This window comes from Myotis yumanensis, unplaced genomic scaffold (genome assembly GCF_028538775.1).
Source record: "Myotis yumanensis isolate MYYU_CA2020_CCGP unplaced genomic scaffold, mMyoYum1.0.hap1 SCAF_10, whole genome shotgun sequence".
NCBI classification, from domain to species: domain Eukaryota; kingdom Metazoa; phylum Chordata; class Mammalia; order Chiroptera; family Vespertilionidae; genus Myotis; species Myotis yumanensis.
Genome location: NW_027223761.1, coordinates 30,933,561 through 30,954,332, shown reverse-complemented (window position 1 = coordinate 30,954,332; position 20,772 = coordinate 30,933,561). Strand labels below are relative to the sequence as shown.

The 20,772-nt window shown below is 37.5% G+C and overlaps 1 protein-coding gene and 1 non-coding gene across 2 annotated transcripts in view; one reads left to right on the top strand and one right to left on the bottom strand.

Annotated features, from left to right (window-relative positions):
* Window positions 1-20,772, bottom strand: part of PIK3C2A (phosphatidylinositol-4-phosphate 3-kinase catalytic subunit type 2 alpha) — a 105,309-nt gene that overhangs the window by 47,002 nt on the left and 37,535 nt on the right. The window contains exons 3-8 of the mRNA XM_070428233.1: window positions 10,888-10,991; window positions 5,936-6,093; window positions 3,500-3,620; window positions 2,250-2,361; window positions 994-1,073; window positions 793-856 (exon numbers count right to left, since the gene is read on the bottom strand). Coding sequence (XP_070284334.1) covers window positions 793-856; window positions 994-1,073; window positions 2,250-2,361; window positions 3,500-3,620; window positions 5,936-6,093; window positions 10,888-10,991 — 639 coding nt within the window. The remainder of the gene's footprint in view (window positions 1-792; window positions 857-993; window positions 1,074-2,249; window positions 2,362-3,499; window positions 3,621-5,935; window positions 6,094-10,887; window positions 10,992-20,772) is intronic.
* Window positions 7,073-7,179, top strand: LOC139019077 (U6 spliceosomal RNA). Its single transcript, XR_011472981.1, has one exon. It is a non-coding gene; the product is annotated as a U6 spliceosomal RNA (small nuclear RNA).

The window sequence follows — 20,772 nt, the reverse complement described above, 5'->3', positions numbered from 1 at the left end:
CACATCCCATCCCACCCCACTTCTATTCTCAGCTAAAAATACCATAAATAGCTAGAGCAGGGATTAGCAAACTTTTTCTGTAAAATGGCAAAGTAAACAGTTTAGGCTTTGCAAGACATATAGACTCTGTCCTAACTACTCAACTCTAGTATTCAAGCACAGATGAAAGCATAGAAAATTATATAAACAAATGGCTATGGCTGTGTCCCCCAAAAAATTTTATTTACAAGAATAGTAAGTGGACGAGATATGGCCCCCTGATCTAGAGGATAAAATAAAACTCTTTAGCATGCATTATAAGGTGGTAACTTATGTCTAGCTTTCTCCAATGTCATCTCTCAACCTTCACTTCACACTTACCCTAAGTAGAGAGACGTGTCCTTCTCTGATCTCCCAAAGAACCCCAATGCATACCTCTATTTTACATTTAATATTACAATTTTGTTTACAGCCCCCATCACTAGTTTCAAATCCCTGGTAGATGGGGACTAGGTCTTTCATTTTCATAACTCCAATAATTAGCATATAGTAAGCACTCAATAAATGATTTGAATTGAACTGAAGGTTCCTCTTAGTAATAAAGCTGAAGTGAGAATAGACATGTTGACTCAGCATTACTAACAACTTTCGTTAATCAGATGGGTCAGAAAACAAGTCATCAAACATCAACATCAAGAGTATAGTTTAAGTAGCCCTTTATAAACATTTTATCCAAAGCCAACACGAGTATTTAAAAGAGGACAGAGACAAGAATCTTTAAGTCACCATGCCAAACTGTGAATTAAGACGTACTTCAATTCGAAGAGCCAGCTCCACTTGGTTGTGATAAGAATCTAAAAGTTCTTCAATAGGGTGTCTGAAATAAAGAACAGCTAGTTATTGTGGCTGAAGGAAACTATATACAAAAATGACTGTGTCATTTACCAAAAATCAATGTATTCACATCCAAAAGCAAAGTTTGAAAACCTGCAATTAATGCTTTAGATGCCACACCTTGTCATGACTTCTTTATAAGGTTTTTCTATTTGATGCAGATGTTTGTTTAAATCCACAGGTGTTTCATCATCTTCTGCCTAAAAAAACATATATACACAAATGTTTACCAAAAAATCAAATCCATTCTTTGGTCTTTCTATTGCCAAATTAAGTATGGTTGAATATACTGTTCTTGAAACTAAAGTGATTTTTCTGAACTGAGGCTAAAATATTATTTATAATTGACTCCAAAACAGTGAATCAATATCCTAAAACATATTTTAAATGGATAAACATAAATTCTTTTAAGTCTAATTTTTCATATATAAATAGATCCAAAGCAAAAACTATGTCTGTTCTATACAGAGACTAGGAAGCTAAAAATACTTTTAAAGATGGCTGACAGCCAAATGAAGGTAGAGTGAGAGCCAGACGGGGGAAGAGATCATTTGAATTTCTGCATTTTCTTTCTACTGATTATCAAGTTTCCCTCTACCTTACCCCCAATAAATGAAATACTAGTCTCTCCTACCATAAATTCTTATTATGCAAATTTACTCAAGAATATCATTCCTTAAGAAACTGAAAAGAGAAGTTACTAATGATTGCTAAAATGTACTGAATTTTGTGAAATAGTTTCCACCCAATTAATAAATTCTAACCTAACACAACAGTAGAATTTAAGAAAATAAAGAAGAGAAAGTAGAAATGACTGATATTTTCCCACCCCAAATTCTACCAAATGAATAATTCTCCTTAGACATTAAAATTCATCAAGAGTATATACAGTAATAAATGGCCTAATTTTCTGCATGCTATTTTGCTTAAAGCTCCAAAGAAAGTACTGTATTTTAAAACACAAAATTAGTTTTTATTTGGTGAAAAATAATGTATTTTTCTCAGTTTGCTGCAAAGGTCAATATGGATCTTTTTTTCCCCTCAAACCACATTTAGTATTCAAAATCTTTCCCTCTTCCTCATTTCTCCTTGGCTGGACCCTAATGTTTTCATCCTTGTGTAAAACAATTACAAACCAAATGTTTAATCTCTCCACTTTGATTTTCATAAAGGTCCCCAGCTCTGAGTAGTATGCTACTACACCTTCATGATTAAAAATCTCACACATCTGCTGAAAAGACTACTGTTGAGATACAGGGTTCATCATTTCCAGACAAACCCATAAATCTTGGAAAATATGCAAACTGCAAACTGGCTCATTAGCAGAATTATTCAGATTTAACTAAATACAATGCAGTTATAAGGTAAACACTTACTGTTCGGGCCAGATTTTGGCACATTGCGCTTAAGGTCAAAAGTTGCAGTTTAATCTCTGTGTCCCATTTTCGACAGTTTTGAATATGTTCATGACTTCCAAGGCAATGATTACTGTTAAAATATATTAATGATTCATCAATGTTATTTTCTTCAAACTAGAAATTATAGAGGTGAGAGTAAAATATAAAATTGTATCTGCATCAGAAACTAAAGAGAATGGTAAAATACAGAGAGAGCTTTTTAACCAGTGGGAGCATTTAAGTAGAGGAGTATTTCTACATGAGAAGAATCAAAGCAAAGAAGAAAGAAGATGAAGAAAATAAGAAAAATAGGGACAGGACATTTTTATTAGCTTAAGAGAATGAAATCTGTAATATAACTAACTAGACCAAATTCCAGAGGTAATAATTACCTGGTTCATATGATTACTTCAGTAATAATAATCATATTATTATTATTACCCAGCCAGTGTGGCTTAGTGATTGAGCGTTGACCTATGAACCAGGAGGTCACAGTTCAATCCCTGGTCAGGACACATGTCCAGGTTGCGAACTCCATCCCAAGTGGGGGGCGTGCAGGAGGCAGCCTATTGATGATTCTCTCTCATCACTGATATTTCTATCTTTCTCTCCCTCTCCCTTCATCTCTGAAATCAATAAAAATGTATTTTAAAAAAAGAAATCACAGCTGACTACTATGTATAAGTAGTGCATGTACAAAAGGAAAATGGAGTCTATAATGATGTGACCCTTTGCAGAAAGAAAACATTAAATTCACTTATCAATCAAATGCCCACCACTCTTCCCTTCTGAGACTATAAGCACTTTAAAAAAATTTTTTTTTTAACTTATTGATTATAGAGAGGGGGAGGAGAGAAACATAGATTTATTGTTTCATTTATTTATGCATTCACTGATTGACTCTTGTATGTGCCCTGACAGGGGACTGAACCCACAACCTTGGTATATTGGGATGACGTTCTAACCGACTGAGCTACCCAGCCAGAGCTGAGATATACACTTTTTAAGGGAAATACCATGTCTTAATTATCTCTGAAATCCCTCCACTATCTTAGACATGATTTCTTAGACAAAATAAATCTCAATACAAGTTTATTTGATACAATTAATCAATTTAGTAGGATCCAACGTATTATTGATTTACAAACTGAACTTGAAATTTTTCTAATTTAAGCTGTTAAAAATGAATTTCCAATGATGTTGCTCAGTAGTTAAATGAATAAACTTACTTCTGCAGTACTTCTTCTTGACCACAAACTTTCAGAACATAGCTGCCAACATCTACTTCATTCAAGTCATCATGCACCCAGCAAAGGGCTTGCATAATAATAATTTCTACAGTAGAACTCACTGTAAAAGAGTTAGTCATCATTTTCATTTTGCTTATTTAACTCTAAATATACATTTATTCAGATTTTATTTATTACCTAAGACAGCACTATGTAATAAAATATAATGCAGGTCACATCTATAATTTAAAATTTTCTAGTAGCCACAATGAAAAAGGTAAAAAGAAATAGGTGAAGCTAAGTTTAATGTTTTACTTAACCTAATATATCAAGATTTTTAAATTTCTGATTATCTTATATTCTCTTAAAATCCAGTGTGCATTTTATACTTTCAGCACATCTCAAACTAAATTAATCATATTTCAAGTGCTCAATAACCACATGTGTCTACTGATTACTATCTTAGGGCTTAGCAAGTTACCTCCCTATTACAGACACTTCCAAAAAGGATGGCACTTAGCAGTATCTAGCAAACAATAATTTAAACCACCATTAAGAAAAAGAATCACCATTTTAAATGTTTGACATTTGCCTGGTAAATCTTCTGATAAAGAATAAAAATCTAACAAGTAGGAAGAATTGTTCAATTATCATTCTGGGAAACAGCTAGATACTAAGATCACAGCACATTAAAAACTAATGTAACCTTTAAAGTAACCTATTTCTATACTTCAAGCTCCAATGCTAGATTTAGAAGACACTGATTACATTAAAACTTCATGAAAATTATCAACTTGGCCGAAAAGGCCATAAAACCTCTATTTAATATAATGGCTACATTTCTGAATAGTTAAATATGTGGTAACATATATCATTTGAACATACAAACCATTTGTACCATAATATGGTTACATTTCTTAGCAGAAATGTACATTATAAATCTGCACATTTATGAAGAACCAAACATTAGGCACTTGAAATTTTTTTAAGCAATCAGATCTTGATATAGCAAATCAAAATGTGATACAAATTAAAACATTTATCATCCATGTGTAAGCATTGATACTCATGCTTATTTCAGTCAAGAGACCTATTGTCTTTTTTTTCTTCAATTTTAGTATTAACTCTTACTGCATAGAGTTAAGTGTTTCTTCAAACCAAAATGTGAGGTATATTTAAAAAGAATAATTCTTCCTTTAGAAACTAAAGAATGACGGTTTATAGTTGGCTAACGTTTTTTGTTTCAGATTTTTTTCAAAGGGCCTTTAAAAGTACACAGCTACAGAGTATCCAATATTAGACATATTCTTAGTCATAACCACTAAAGAAAAAAAATGGCATAATTTTTAGGCCAAAGTGCTATAGAAATATAGGATCTTATTCTACTGTTGGAATCCCATTAAAATAATATACATTGTGAAAAGCAATAAACTATAAAAGAAAAGAAAAGCAGTTTTTAAAACTATAACAAAAAATTTCCTACATCAAATTTTGAAGGAAGGCTTAGAACTAAAGGAGAAATATCTTCTCCTTGGAGCAGCAATTTTCAACTGGTGTGCTGTAAGAATTTTTAAAACATGCTATACCTGACTATTTAGTCGGAGGCACTGACCTCTTTTCCCTTAAATTGTCATTTTAAAAAATGACACCCCAGCCAGTTTGGCTCAGTGGCTAGAACATCGGCCTGCGGACTGAGGGTTCCTGGGTTTGATTCCAGTCAACGGCACATGTCGGGTTGCAGGCTTGATCCCCAGTGAGGGGCGTGCAGTAGGCAGTCCATCAATGATTCTCTCCCATCATTGATGTTTTTATCTCTCTCTCCCTCTCCCTTCCTCTATGAAATCAATAAAAATGTTTAAGAAAAAATAAAAACCAACACAATAGCCATCTGGAGTGAATGAATCAAAATTATACTTTTTTTTGGCAAACTGGTAAAAAATACATTTTTATGTATGCCATGAGATGAAAAAAGGTTGAAAATCATTGCCTTAAAAGAGAGGAGCTTAGCAAGATAACTGGAATTTCAATTTCACTGACAGCTTTTTATAAACAAGCATTCTTCTTGCCATAAAACAAAAAAATAAAAAATTTGATTTTTTATTTAATTAGCTATCTATTGGCCTTTTTATCTAATGTTTTTGGGCGTTGGCCAAGAGCCACTGACTAACCAAAGTTACTCAGTATTTTTCAGAGAAATATGTATAGTAGTTACAAAGGTAAACTGTCTTCCCACTGGTCCTAACCAGGAAAGTATCCAAATGAAATGCCAACTTTTTGAAAAGGATAACTAATGAATGTTAAGTATTTTACCATATTCACACACACACACATTTTTTAAAACAGAGTTGTTTTCTTAAGAGAATGAAAATTATTAACATTTTAAACATTTCCTCTCTAATCAGAGCAAAGCAGGATGGTTGGGAACTACAAACTTACCATCACATGTAAAAGTAACTGGTAGTTGAAATCCTTCAATTTCAATGGAGACCTTCACGCTAGCATTTTCTCCACATATGTTTCTTTGCACTGTGACTGGACTTAACAAATAGCCTGGATTTGTGCAGTGATTGGTATATGGAAAGTTGGTCTTTAATCTGTTCACAAGAAAGAAGAAATTAAATTCTTTTTTAAAGCTGCATTTATTTGAGCCCTGAACAAGGCTTTGCATGCTTACAGCTATTCAATTCTGTGCCTTTGTTCAATTCTAGAGCAGTTCATGAGAACTGCAATGAATGGACCCCTGTCAAAACTCCAAATACCAGAATTTGCCTTTTAAATCAAAGGAATTCAAGGAAAGAGATAAAGTACTGCCAGGATATCTTTGGTAGCATTATCAACAACATTAACCGAGCACACACTGGACACATAACATTAAATGAGGTGCTCTGTTTCAGATTCTTTTGCTACACAATATAATTACACAAAAATGGTACATTTTTAACAAATACTGATAATATAGGTGATACAGCCCTAAATTGTAACTGCCAGAGGAATAAAAGGTTTGTTGTCTTTTAAAACATCTTTTTTCTAAGGTTCTTTTTCCTATACATTGTTTCTGGTTGTTAGACAATGATTTAAAAGTACACACACACAACACAGAAAATGGATTTTACAGTGCTATGAGGCCTTAATTTCCTCAAAGTAATTTCTAAATCACAGGGAATTTCCTATAAAAGTACTCGTAACATTCATAGATATTCGGAGGAGCAATATAGTTTAAATTTAAATATATGAGCACGGTGTATAGCTCATCTCCAGACAGTACTTCTGTTATCAGAAGACAAAAGAGGATTTGATGCCTTCTTTAAACTAAGGGGCTTCTTTTTAACTTTTTTTCTGGAGGTTAGAAGATGAATTCCAATCTTCCCATCTACTTTTTTCACAGAGCTATAAATGAAATGAATACTGGAAGTGCTGCCTATTTGCTTCTGTAGAGATTAAAACAATTAAGTCACAGGGGAAAAAAGAGCCATTCATTTCTTCAAGGGACATCTCCTCCTGACTTCAATCTCCAAGGTCACAGGAGAACAAGAGAAGTTCCTAGAACAGGGTTTCAAAAGCACCTCTATTTCAGTGCTCACTTTGGTAGCACATGTACTAAAACTGGAATGATACATAGAGGATTAGCATGACCCTTGTGCAAGGATGACACATACATTTGTGAAGCCTAAAAACACACACAAAAAAAAACGCACTTCTGCTTTCTACTGCTCTGAAATATTTGTTGTAATCATTCTCTACTAAAGAAAATAAAAATAAAATTACAATAAGAACTCATTCTTTCTTTAGTTCATTTTTGGGTTTCATATTACACAAGCCAGGGTGTGTGTGTGTGTAAATAAAAAATAATCATTTTAATAGAGCGTGGGCCTGCGGACCAAAGGGTCCTGGGTTCCATTCCGGTCAAGGGCACATACCTTGGTTGCAGGCTCCTCCCCAGGCCGGGAGCATGCAGGAGGCAACCTATCAATGTGTTTCTCTCACATCAATGTTTCTCTCTGTCTTTCCCTCTCTCTTCCACGCTCTCTAAAAATCAATGGAAAAATATCCTTTGGTGAGGATTAAAAATAAACAAACAAACAAACAAATGTTTGACCAAAAAATCATTGTAGATTATTGGCAGTCTTTGTAAATAACTCAAAGATTCAAGTAGTGAGAAAAGGCAGATCATAGAGAGCCTAATTTCTTAAATTTAATGCAATAGTCATTCAACAGTTTCATAGAAAACACACAAGACTTCTGGAGAAAATTAAAGGGATTAGATCAGAGGTTCTCAACCTGTGGGTCACAACCCCTTTGGGGGTCCAACGACTCTTTCACAGGGGTGTCCTAAGATCATCGGAAAACACATATACAATTACATATTGTTTTTGTGATTAGTCACTATTCTTTATGTTAATTTGTAACAATGAAATTGGGGGTCACCACAACATGAGGAACTGTATTAAAGGGTCACGGCATTAGGAAGGTTGAGAACCACTGGACTAGATGAACACATAACAGATTATTTCCAAATCACAAAAGTAAAAGATTATTCCCAAATTGTTAACCACACAAACATAATGATATAATGGCATAGGTAATTTCTAGTAAATGCAACTTGCATACTAAGTCATCCAAATTGTCTCATATTTTAAATGCATAATGAAAAATATGAGTTTTAAAAATCCAGTTAAGGAGGAACCAAGATGGCAGCGTAAGGTACAGACCCGTGTGTGCTGCCTCCCACAACAACATCGAGACTACCAACTATAAGACAAACAGCTATCATTCAGAACCATGGGAAAGCTGGCCCAGTGGAAGCTCTACAACTGAAAGGAAAGAAAGAAGAGCATTGAGACTGAGTAGGATGTACAGAGGCGCCAAGAACAGAGGTACGGAGTCACGGGCCAGGCGGGCTGCAACTGGATACGCAGTTTTTTTCAATCGGAAGGGGTTACAAACTCTTGAATCCACTGAGCTTGTTTGGGGTGGGATTCTGAGGTCCCAGACCCCTACAGGGAGAGGCGGGAACGCCTTGCAGTGGGTGGGAGAGCAAGGGTGACTTTCTTGCGGAGCTGCTCGCTGGCACTAGGGGACGCAGAGACGCGGAGTCGCGGAGAGGCAAGGAGTCGCAGAGACGCCATTGCTCTTTGCTCCGCCCTGGTGATTCCTGGAGATCCCACCCTACTCAATTTACATCCCTGCCCAAGCTGTGCCAGTGGCACAAAAGGAACCACCTGCGCTTTTGCAGCCTAACCCAACAAACTGTAGATTTCAACTCCTCGCATACATAAGGGACACACTCAAGAGGCAGAATCAGGTTCAGAGGAGCCGGAGCTGGACCTGGCTGGGCCGGCGACATGGAACCGCTGTACCAGTAAACGCACAAGCAGGTCCACCAGATCAGTCTCACATGGGATGCTGGGAGACGGCAGACAAGCAGTCTGTGCACTTAGTAGAAAACGAAATCCAAGCAAGCATACCAGATATTCAGCCACCAAGAACGCCTGGAGATTTTGTCCAGCAAGGAGCCGCCCAACAAAAGACAGAATGCCAAACTTCGTTGACCAGTTAAAGTATGATGTCCAGCACTTGCAGACTGCTCTCAGAAACTTTCAGCATCAGCGATACGCAAGGGAGCAGCAGGAGAGTCAGTGAGAGGAGCTTCTGACTCGCACCTTCACCCCCAATGTGGGATGCGGCGCCCCCTGTGAGGCTGTGACGGCCCCTGTGAGGCTGAGACGGCCCCTGTGAGGCTGAGATGGCCCCTGAGAGGTTGAAACGGCCCCTGTGAGGTTGAAACAGCCCCTGGGAAGCTGAGGAAAATACCACATGATCTCACTCATTTATGGATAATAAAGACCATCATAAACTGATGAACAAAAATAGATACAGAGGCAGAGCAGCATTGAACAGACTGTCAAACTACAATGGGAAGCCTGGGGAAGTTTGTGGGGAGAGGGTAAGAGATCAACTGAAGGACTTGTATGCATGCATATAAGAATAACCAATGGACACAAGACAATGGGGGGTAGGGGAGGCCGGGAGAATGTCAAGGGGGGGTAAAAGGAGACATAAGTAATACTCTTTGTAATACTTTAAGAAATTAAAAAAAAAAAATTAAATTAAAAAAAAATCCAGTTAAGAGTCATCTTTGCAAGGAAGAAAAAGTGGCTCTACTGATATTTTTCTTCTTTTTTCCCCTAGGGTATTCTGCAGAAAGAAATTCTGGTTAAAAGGTAACATAAAGAAAGACAGTTTTAATGAAATATTACCAAGAGTCTAGAAAATCTAGTTGAACATTAAAATAATGTACCTACTCAAAAATTATCTGCAAATCTCAAACTCTGCTTTGCTTAAAGCAAATCACACTAGGGAAAATATGGGATTCAGAATAAATTCCCATGGTGGTGATCTACTTTCCCTTCTTTTGATAACATATCTCATCCCCTTAGCCACTTCCACTTTTTCCTTTCAGGGTTTTTTTCTATCCGGTGTAGACCGAGAGGACTCCATTTCATCTTTGCTAGCAAGAACATTAGATTATGAAATCTAACCTATCAGTGGTTCTATTTCCTGCCTTCAAAACCTCATCTGCAGTGGAAGAAAAGGAAGACAGAAAGATAGAAAATTAGAAAACAGAATCTAAAGGGAGGAGGGATCCTTACAGTGTACGAATTCCTGGATCTGGCTCTCACTTAGCTCTGTCCTTTCCTTCCTCTTTCTGCTATATCAGCTTGTAAACCAATCCTAGTACATAATCTTTCTTGATTTAAACTACTTTGAAGTGGGTTTTTAGTACTTATAATGCAAGTCCAGCTAATACAGTGATATAATGGAAAGAAAACACACTGAACCAGAGGCAAAAGAAACCTGGAGGAATAGTTCAGTAAGCTTGGTAGGTAACTTCTCTGAGTCTCAATTTCTCATCTATAAATATGAGACAGATTTAAGATTCAAAGAACGTTTTAGAAATGCATTTTTTTAAACCTTCAGAATATATACTTGCTCCTCTAATGGTGCCTGTTATCTCTTACAGAAGTATGACAGTATTTTGAATGCTAGAAAAGTATGTAGCAAAACAAAGTGTCCCTAAAACAAAAAAAAAGCATTATCTAAGTGTACTGAAACTTGAATGTTTAAGCCATAGTTTCACTGGTTAATAGATTATCAGATGTCTACTGCATGACCTCAAATCTTTCTTCTAAATACTCAAAAACCTAACAGATAAAAATACACGTTCAACTGTAGTTTGTTTATGTGCCAATTGAAATTTTAAGCCATAGGGAGAAAATTATTAAAAACTTAAAGAATTTAGAATTATTAGCGCTAAGTTAATTTTCAATAAATATTTAAGCAAGCATTTAATAAAAAATAATCTTCAATTTATAAAAAAATGTCCTTACTTTGTAATGGACTGACAAAAAGCTGCTACTTCCTCGTTCTGCACTTCAATTTCTTGTAGAAGAGAACTTCCAGTTGGCAAACTACTGGTCCCATTTGGGTCTTTCTGTAATCAAAAAAGTATTTTTATTTTAAAAGTAAAAGATACCCAAAATGCTAAATAGCAGCATAGAACAGACACATTTTTACAAAGATATGGAGGTAAAATAAATGACATTAGGTACAGTTTTAAATTATGGACTTTTCTATCCATAAAAGTAATGCCAACTAAGCTTTATTTTAAAGTTCATTGGTTTTATTTGCTCAAAAAGTAGAAAGATGCTGTTCTTTGTGTTGGTTAGTAAGAATGTAATGCTAGCCTGGCCGATGTTGCTCAGTGGTTGAGTGTTGACCTATGAACCAAGAGGTCCCAGGTTCGATTGGGCAGATGCCTGGGTTGCTCGATTCCCAGTAGGAGGCAGCTGATCAATGTTTCTCTCTCATCGATGTTTCCATCTCTCTCTCCCTCTCTTTGAAGTCAATAAAAATATATTTAAAAAAAAAAAGAGAATGGAATGCTGAAAACATTTTCATTCAAATACTTCCTGAAACAAACACAAAGTTAACAGCTGAATGAAATTAAAGGACTAGCCCTTATTTTACAAAAATGGGAGGAAAAAATGGCGAGGCTTAGACGGACGTGTTGGTGCTTTGTCCCAGAGCAGATAAGGGCGAGCAGCTGAAACGGGTAACATACAGCCCGAACAAGCAGAGGAGATTCAGCTGAGAGACAGTCTGCAGCCAGGAAAGACAGAGAACTCCTAGAAAATGGGGATGGTTAGAGATTGAGGCTGAAACCTCCCCCTGGGCGCCAGCTCAGCCACGAGACTGAGCCATCTTGAGTAGCTGTTATCCGCATCCAGAGATCGGCTACTAACCCGGAGGCAACGGCTCTCAAGCAGCGCGACTACATGAACCAGAGGAGACCTGCTTCCCTCCACGGAAAGGTTAGACCTCCCCCAAAGGTACAGTTTGCAATTCAGGTTGGAGCGAGGGACGCGCGCGCGTGCGCAGGGGGAAATCTGCGCCCCCCCCCCAAAATCTGCGCCCACAGAGGCCAGCGTGACCCGCAAGTGGGGAGGGCTCCCGCAGGGCTGCTGGCAGAAGATAACACTATAAATAAGCCCATAGTTGGACTGGATGCAAAGGGGCAACCTCAGATTCTCCCAGGTGGCCAGCTACTTGGTGCCAGCAGCCAGAGCGCGCGCAGAGACTCCACGCAGTTCTGGAAGGTAGAGCCCTGCGAGTTCGCACAGCTTCCCAGGCTCTTGTTTACACACTTCCTCTTAAATCTGTGAGTTTGATTGTTGATCCCAGTGCATGTGATTGCCCAGTTGGGGTCGCTAGCGGAGCTGGTAGAGGAAGATTGTTTTTGGGGAGCCTGGGAAACAGAGCTGGGAGTGGCGCCTGGGGAGCCAGCTCTGGGCAGAGCTGGTTCAGGTACAATAGAGGACTCCTGGTCAGAGAGGACTTAAAGCCTCGGAGGTCAATCCAGACACACTGCCACCCAGAGGCAGAGCCACGAACTGACTCTTCTGTAAATACAGATAAGGCAGTAAGGGGAACCAACACGGCCTGCCTTAAAATCAAGACTGTGGCTTACAACACGGAGGAACAGTGTATCAGAGGGAAATTCATCATTCTCCTGAATTCCGGGCGTGGCAAAAAGAAGAGTAGAAGATCTGAAGCACCTGCATTACTGCACATTTTTATTTTTATTTTTTTTAAATTACTTTTTCACCTTTTAACTAAGAAAACATTTATTTTCTTTTTTTTTTCTTCTTCCCCATCACCTGAGTTTACCCTTTCAACTACTACATTTTTATTTTTAACTAGTATTACCGCTACCATTTTACCATTTTTTAAAGTGTCATTTTATTTTGTCTTTATTTGATTTTGGGACTAATGTTCTCCATTCTATTTTCATCGTTCCTTTAGCAACATTTTTCTCTACCTCAATTTGCCTCTGTGCTAAACCCTCTTCCCCACTTTTTTCCTTTTGTTGTCCTGTTTCTCTTACCTTACTCCAGCTTTAGATTTTCCCTATTCTTTTTACCCCGTCAAAATTTCACCCTACTTATATATCCTATGTCCAATCCCCTGCTCTAAATCCTTATACACCTTTCCCTTATCTTCCTTCACTATCCAAATTTTTTTCTTCTTCTTCTTCTTTTCTCTCTCTACTGTTTTGATGTTGTTTGCTTGATTGACGAGTATATTGGGGTTTTTTTTTTAGGATTGTTTGTGAGGTTAGTCTGCTTATTCTTTTTATTTTTCTGCCCCCTCCCGGTTATTTCTGTGCTTCTGTTTTCCCTTGCGTCGCTTGATATTATTGGTTGTTTGTAGTTTGTATTCATCTCCAGGAATCTGTTGCTGTAATTTGTTGGTATTAGTGGCGGTTCTATAGGAGTTTTCTCCTCATATAAATAGTCTTTTCCCCTCTTATACTTCATTCTCTTTTCTCTCTTACTTTTTTTTTTCCTCCTCTTCCTTTTTTCCCTCCCTTTTTCCAATTTCATTTTTGCACTCCTTTTTTTTTCTTTTTTTCTTTCTTTCTTTTTTCTCTTCTACCTTTTTCACTTCTTTCTTCCTTATCTCCTAACTCTCTTAGCTCGGGGGGCCACCTTTATTTGGGGTTAGTAATATCGTAAATACATTCGTGTTCAGTGCCTGGTACGTTGTGCCTTGTTGTGTTGTATTTTGTGCCTTTAAATCAACGCAGCAGATTCAAGCAACAGCGGTCTCCTGATCACCACACGCTCTGTCTGGGGAACAGTTACTGTATGTGAAGCCTCCCTCCACCAGCCACAAGAGCCACCACAGCTGTGAACAGCACCCAACAGAGGCCCTGCTATCAACGGAGGAGCCGCTGCTACCACAACCCCCTAAGGAGCAACCACAGCCCGAGGAGCCACTGCCACCCAGGGAGCAGCCACTGAACGACTCAACAACTAGATATGTCAGTGAGATCAAACATGGGTAGACAAAGAAACCCCCAAAGGAAAGAAAAGGAGGACTCGCCAGAAAAGAAGCTAAGTGAGGCAGAGGCATGCAACATGACGGAAAAAGAATTCAGAATAAGGGTCCTAGAGTACATGCACCGGACGGAGGAAAAAATCAATACCATATGCAAGAAGCTAGAGGAAACAGATGAAAAAATAAACAACTTAAGTAAGTCCCAAGAAGAAATGAAGAGCGACATAGCTGCAATAAAAAACACCATTGAAAGTATCAACAGTAGACTAGGAGAAGCGGAGGACCGAATTAGTGAATTAGAAGACAAGGAAGCAAAACACACTCAAACTGTTCTGCAATTGGAGAAAAAATTAAAAGACAGGAGGAGAGCCTAAGGGAGCTTTGGGACACATGAAACGAAACAACATATGAATAATAGGGGTGCCAGAACAACAGAAAGATGAACATGGATTAGAAAACCTATTCGAAGAAATAATATCAGAAAACTTCCCTGAGGTGGGGAAGAAAAAAGTCACACAAGCCCAGAGAGTCCCAAACAAGGTGAACCCGAAAAGACCCACACCAAGACACATCATAATTACCAGGGCAAATGTTCAGGACAAAGAGAGAATCTTAAAGGCTGCAAGAGAGAGACGGAAAGTAACATACAAGGGATCTCCCATTAGATAATCAAATGATTTCTCAACGGAAACACATCAGGCCAGAAAAGAATGGACGGAAATCTACAAAGTGATGCAAAGCAAAGGACTGAATCCAAGAATACTCTATCCAGCAAGGCTATCATTCAAAATTGAAGGGGAAATAAGAAGCTTCACAGACAAAAAAAGGCTAAGGGAGTTTATCACCACCAAGCCAGCCATGCAAGAAATGCTAAAGGGACTGGTGTAAAAAGAAGAAATAACAAGCTCAGAAAGAAAACAGCCACACACACACACACAAAAAAAGAAATGGCTACAAACAAGTACCTTTCAATAATAACTTTAAATGTAAATGGACTAAATGCTCCAACCAAAAGACATCGAGTGGCTGAATGGATAAAAAAACATGACCCATACATCTGCTGCCTACAAGAGACACACCTCATTAGAAGGGACTCACACAGACTGAAAGTGAAGGGATGGAAAAATATCTTTCACGCAAATGGAAAGGAAAAGAAGGCTGGGGTAGCTATACTTATATCGGACAAAATACATCTCAAAGTGAAGGCCATAACAAAAGATAAGGAAGGCCACTACATAATACTAAAGGGATCAATACAACAAGAAGATATAACCCTGGTAAACATATATGCACCCAATGCAGGAGCACCCAAATTCATAAAAAAAATCCTGGAAGATATCAAAGGAGAGATCGACAACAATACAATCATAGTAGGGGACTTTAATACACCACTGACATCACTGGATAAGTCCGCTAGACAAACAATCAGCAAAGAAACAGCAATCCTAAATGACTCACTAGATCAGATGGACTTAATTGACATCTTCAGAACACTTCACTCCAAAGCCACGGAATATACATTCCTCTCAGGTGCTGATGGGACATATTCAAAAATAGACCATATATTGGGTCACAAGCAAAGTCTCCACAAATTCAAGAAGATTGAAATCATAAAAAGCTTCTTCTCAGACCACGATGGCATAATGTTAGAAATAAACTACAATAAAAACAACCCAAAATAGTCAAACACTTGGAAGCTGAATAGCATGTTATTAAATATTGATTGGGTTACTGATGACATCAAAGAAGAAATTAAAAACATCCTGGACACTAATGACAATGAAAACACAACAATCCAAAACCTCTGGGACACAATGAAAGCAGTCCTGAGAGGGAAGTTTATAGCTCTACAGGCCTATCTCAAAAAACAAGAAAAAATGGTAGTAAATCATCTAACTCTTCAACTCAAAGAATTAGAAAGAGAGCAACAAGAAAACCCCAGAGTGAGCAGAAGGAAGGAGATAATAAAGATTAGAGCAGAAATAAATGACATAGAGACCAAAAAAACAATACAGAAAATCAATGAAACCAAGAGCTGGTTCTTAGAAAGGATAAACAAGATTAACAAACCTCTAGCCAGGCTCACCAAGAAGCAAAGAGAGAGGTCCCAAATAAACCAAATCAGAAACGATAGAGGCGAAATAACAACAGACCCCACAGAAATACAAATGATTGTTAAAAAAATACTACGGGCAACTCTACTCCAACAAACTAGACAACCTGGAGGAAATGGACAAATTCCTAGAAAAATACAACATTCCAAAACTCAATCAGGAAGAATCTAAAAATCTCAATAGGCCAATAACTATGGAGGAAATTGAAGCAGTCATCAAAAAGCTCCCAGCAAACAAAAGCCCAGGACCAGATGGCTTCTCAGGGGAGTTTTACCAAACTTTCAAGGAAGAACTAAAACCTATCCTCCTCAGACTACTACAAAAAATTCAAGAGGAAGGAACACTTCCAAGCTCATTCTATGAAACCAGCATCACCCTAATACCAAAACCAGGTAAAGACAACACAATGAAAGAGAATTACAGGCCAATATCCCTCATGAACATAGATGCCAAAATCCTCAACAAAATCTTAGCAAATTGGATCCAACAGTACATCAGAAGGATCATACACCATGACCAAGTAGGATTTATCCCAGGGATGCAAGGATGGTACAACATCCGTAAATCAATAAACGTAATACATCACATAAACAAATTGAAAGAAAAAAACCACATGGTCATATCAATTGATGCAGAAAAAGCATTCGACAAAATCCAACACCCATTTTTGATAAAAACTCTCAGCAAGGTGGGAATAGAAGGATCATACCTCAACATAATAAAAGCCATATATGACAGGCCCACAGCCAACATCATACTCAATGGACAAAAACTAACACCATTTCCCCTAAGACCAGGAACAAGACAGGGATGCCCACTCTCACCACTCCTGTTCAACATAGTCCTGGAAGTATTAGCCATTGCAATTAGACAAGAAGAAGAAATAAAAGGCATCCAAACTGGAAAAGAGGAAGTAAAACTGTCCTTATTTGCAGACGACATGATATTATACATACAAAACCCTAGAGACTCCATCAAAAAGCTACTAGACTTAATACATGAATTTGGCAATGTAGCAGGATACAAAATTAACCCCAAGAAATCTGAGGCATTTCTATACACCGATTGTGAACTTGCAGAAAGAGAGATTATAAAAACAATCCCATTTACCATCGCACCAAAAAAATTAATATACCTAGGAATAAACTTAACTAAAGAGGTAAAAGACCTCTACTCAGAAAACTACAGGACGTTGAAAAAAGAGATAGAGGAAGACATAAAGAGATGGAAGAACATACCATGTTCTTGGATTGGTAGAATCAACATCATTAAAATGTCCATACTACCCAAAGCATTCTATAAATTCAACGCACTTCCCATTAAAATACCAATGGCCTACTTCAAAGATCTAGAACGAACTCTCCAAAAATTCATCTGGAATAAAAAAAGACCCCGAATAGCTGCGGCAATCCTGAGAAAGAACAAAGTAGGTGGGATCTCAATGCCAGATATCAAGCTATATTACAAAGCCACTGTTCTCAAAACTGCCTGGTACTGGCACAAGAACAGACATATAGATCAGTGGAATAGAATAGAGAGTCCAGAAATTACCCCGAACCAATATGCTCAATTAATATTTGACAAAGGAGGCAAGAACATACAATGGAGCCAAGATAGTCTCTTCAATAAATGGTGTTGGGAAAATTGGACAGATATATGCAAGAAAATGAAACTAGACCACCAACTTACACCATACACAAGAATAAACTCAAAATGGATAAAGGACTTAAATGTACGACAGGAAACCATAAAAATTCTAGAAGAATACAAAGGCAACAAAATCTCAGACATATGCCGAAGCAATTTCTTCACTGATACAGCTCCTAGGGCAGTTGAAACTAAAGAGAAAATGAACAAATGGGACTACATCAAAATAAAAAGCTTCTGCACAGCAAAAGAAACCATCAAAAAAACAACAAGAAAACCCACTGCGTGGGAAAACATATTTGCCAACGTCATATCTGATAAGGGCCTAATCTCCAAAATTTATAGGGAACTCATACAACTTAACAAAAAGAAGATAAACAATCCAATCAAAAATTGGGCAAAGGATCTAAATAGACACCTTTCAAAAGAGGACATCCAGAAAGCCAAGAGACATATGAAAACATGCTCAAAGTCGCTAATCATCCGAGAGATGCAAATCAAAACAACAATGAGGTACCATCTCACACCTGTCAGAATGGCCATCATCAACAAATCAACAAATGACAAGTGCTGGAGAGGATGTGGAGAAAAAGGAACACTTGTGCACTGCTGGTGGGAATGCAGACTGGTGCAACCACTATGGAAGACAGTATGGAGTTTCCTCAAAAAGCTGGAAATGGAACTCCCATTTGACCCTGTGATCCCACTTCTAGGAATATATCCCAAGAAACCAGAAACACCAATCAGAAAGGATATATGCACCCATATGTTCATAGCAGCACAATTCACCATAGCTAAGATCTGGAAACAGCCTAAGTGCCCATCAGTAGATGAATGGATTCGAAAACTGTGGTACATCTACACGATGGAATACTATGCTGCTGTAAAAAAGAAGGAACTCTTACCATTTGCAACAGCATGGATGGAACTGGAGAGCATTATGCTAAGTGAAATAAGCCAGTCAATGAAGGAAAAATACCACATGATCTCACTCATTCATGGATAATAAAGATCATTACAAACTTTTGAACAATAATAGATACAGAGGCAGAGCTGCCTCAAACTGATTGTCAAACTGCAGTGGGAAGGCCAGAGAGGGTTCGGGGGCAGAAGGGAGGGGAGTAAGAGATCAACCGAAGGACTTGTATACATGCATATAAGCATAACTAATGGACATAAGACAATGGGGGGTAAGGGAGGGCAGGGGATTGTCAAGGGCGGGGGGGGGGGGGGGAATACCGTTTGTAATACTTATTATAATATTTTTTTTTAAAGAATAAAAAATAAATAAATAAAAATTAAAAAAAGAAAAAGAAAAAAAAAATTGAAGAGAGAAGCCTATTTGGGACTTCCCTAATAAACCAGGAATTCTATATACAGGGTGGGGCAAAAGCAGGTTTACAGTTGTGAGTACACAAAACAGAGTTTACTCTTACATATTATTTATTAATTATTGTATTATTTTCCATACAAACAACAGTAAACCTACTTTTGCCCCACCCTGTATTTATCTTAGGCCTTCAATTCCAACAAAGCAGCTGGTTCCTTACACAAGACAATGAGATCTAGGAGTTAGTGGACATTTTCTATGATAATAAACTTATACAAACAATCCGATAGTCCTTCAAAAGTTAAGTTTATGTCTGATCGAAATTTGTGTGCAACATTTAGGAGATAAATTCACCACCCAAGCAAAGGCAAATTGCAGAGTTCATAAGTAGAGGCATTTTGGTTACTACATAAAAATACTTAATTTGGCACAAATTTCCAATGTAAATTTTCATTAAAATCAGAATTAGAATGTTCAACCATTAAAAATTAAGTGAATCAGCCCTAGCCGGTTTGGATCAGTGGATAGAGCAACGACCTGCAGACTGAAGGGTCCCAGGTTCGATTTCAGTCAAGGGCACATGCCCAGGTTGCGGGCTTGATCCCCAGTTGGGGGCCCGCAGGAGGTAGCCAACCAATGATTCTCTCTCATCATTGATGTTTCTATCTCTCGCTCCCTCTCTGAAATTAATAAAAATATATATTTTTTAAAAAGTAAGTGAATCACGGGAAGAGACTGGACAAAAATCGTGCACCTATGGATGAGGACAGTGGGTGGGGAGTGAGGGCGGAGGGTGGGGTGGGAACTGGAAGGAGGGGAGTTTTGGGGGGGGGGGAGAAGAGGAACAAATGTAATCCGAACAATAAAAATTTAATTAAAAAAAAAAAAGTAAGTGAATCAGAGCACAGTGTATAAACATCAAGAGTTGTAATGGAGCTTGTCAAGGGCGGGGGGGGGGGGGGAGGACACTTATGTAATACCCTTTGTAATACTTTTAGCGGAAAAAAAAAAAAAAAAAAGAGTTGTAATGGATTTCAATGAACATTTTGTCAGAAAGTTAAACTGGAAACTTAGGGCAATAATTCCTTTACGAATTTTCTTCTTTTAAAACGTGGCAGGGACCTTTCTGCTAGAATGTGATATGCACATTTGGGGAAGAAAAAAAACAAACAAGTCTTGAGTTCCAGAAAATCACAACTAAAAATAACAAAGCTTATAAGAAAAACAGAGGTAAGGCTGATTACTCAAAATCATTGTAACTTCATAACCAAAGCCCCAACTAACACAATAAAAAGATCTTATAAAAATACTACCAAAATGAAGTCTCCACTTGAATTTGTACCTAGCATTATCCTGGAGCTCCTGCCTCCTCATTTATGATATGGATTCTTGAGGGCATTTATTAAAAATATCATCTAGACTATAGATTTCTTCAATAAACAAAGTTCTTAATGCAAAGAAAATGTCTTCACAACAGTTAATGTATTAACTGCTTCACCAGAGAGCTTAACACTGTGGAATATGAAACCATTCTTAAAGTTACTTATCCAACTACCATTTTTACTAAATACACTTCTGCAAGATTTTCAGTGTTTTCCTTAATATTTTCTTATATTACTAATACTTTCTCTTTAATTGTCAGAAAGTCTGATTGTTTTAAAATGTTAATATGCTGATAAAGATTATGTGTGAACTAATGCTACTTCCCCATTATACTGACATCAATCTCATATTTAACAATTACATCCATTAATTTGTGTTACAGAAAAAAAGCACTGGAG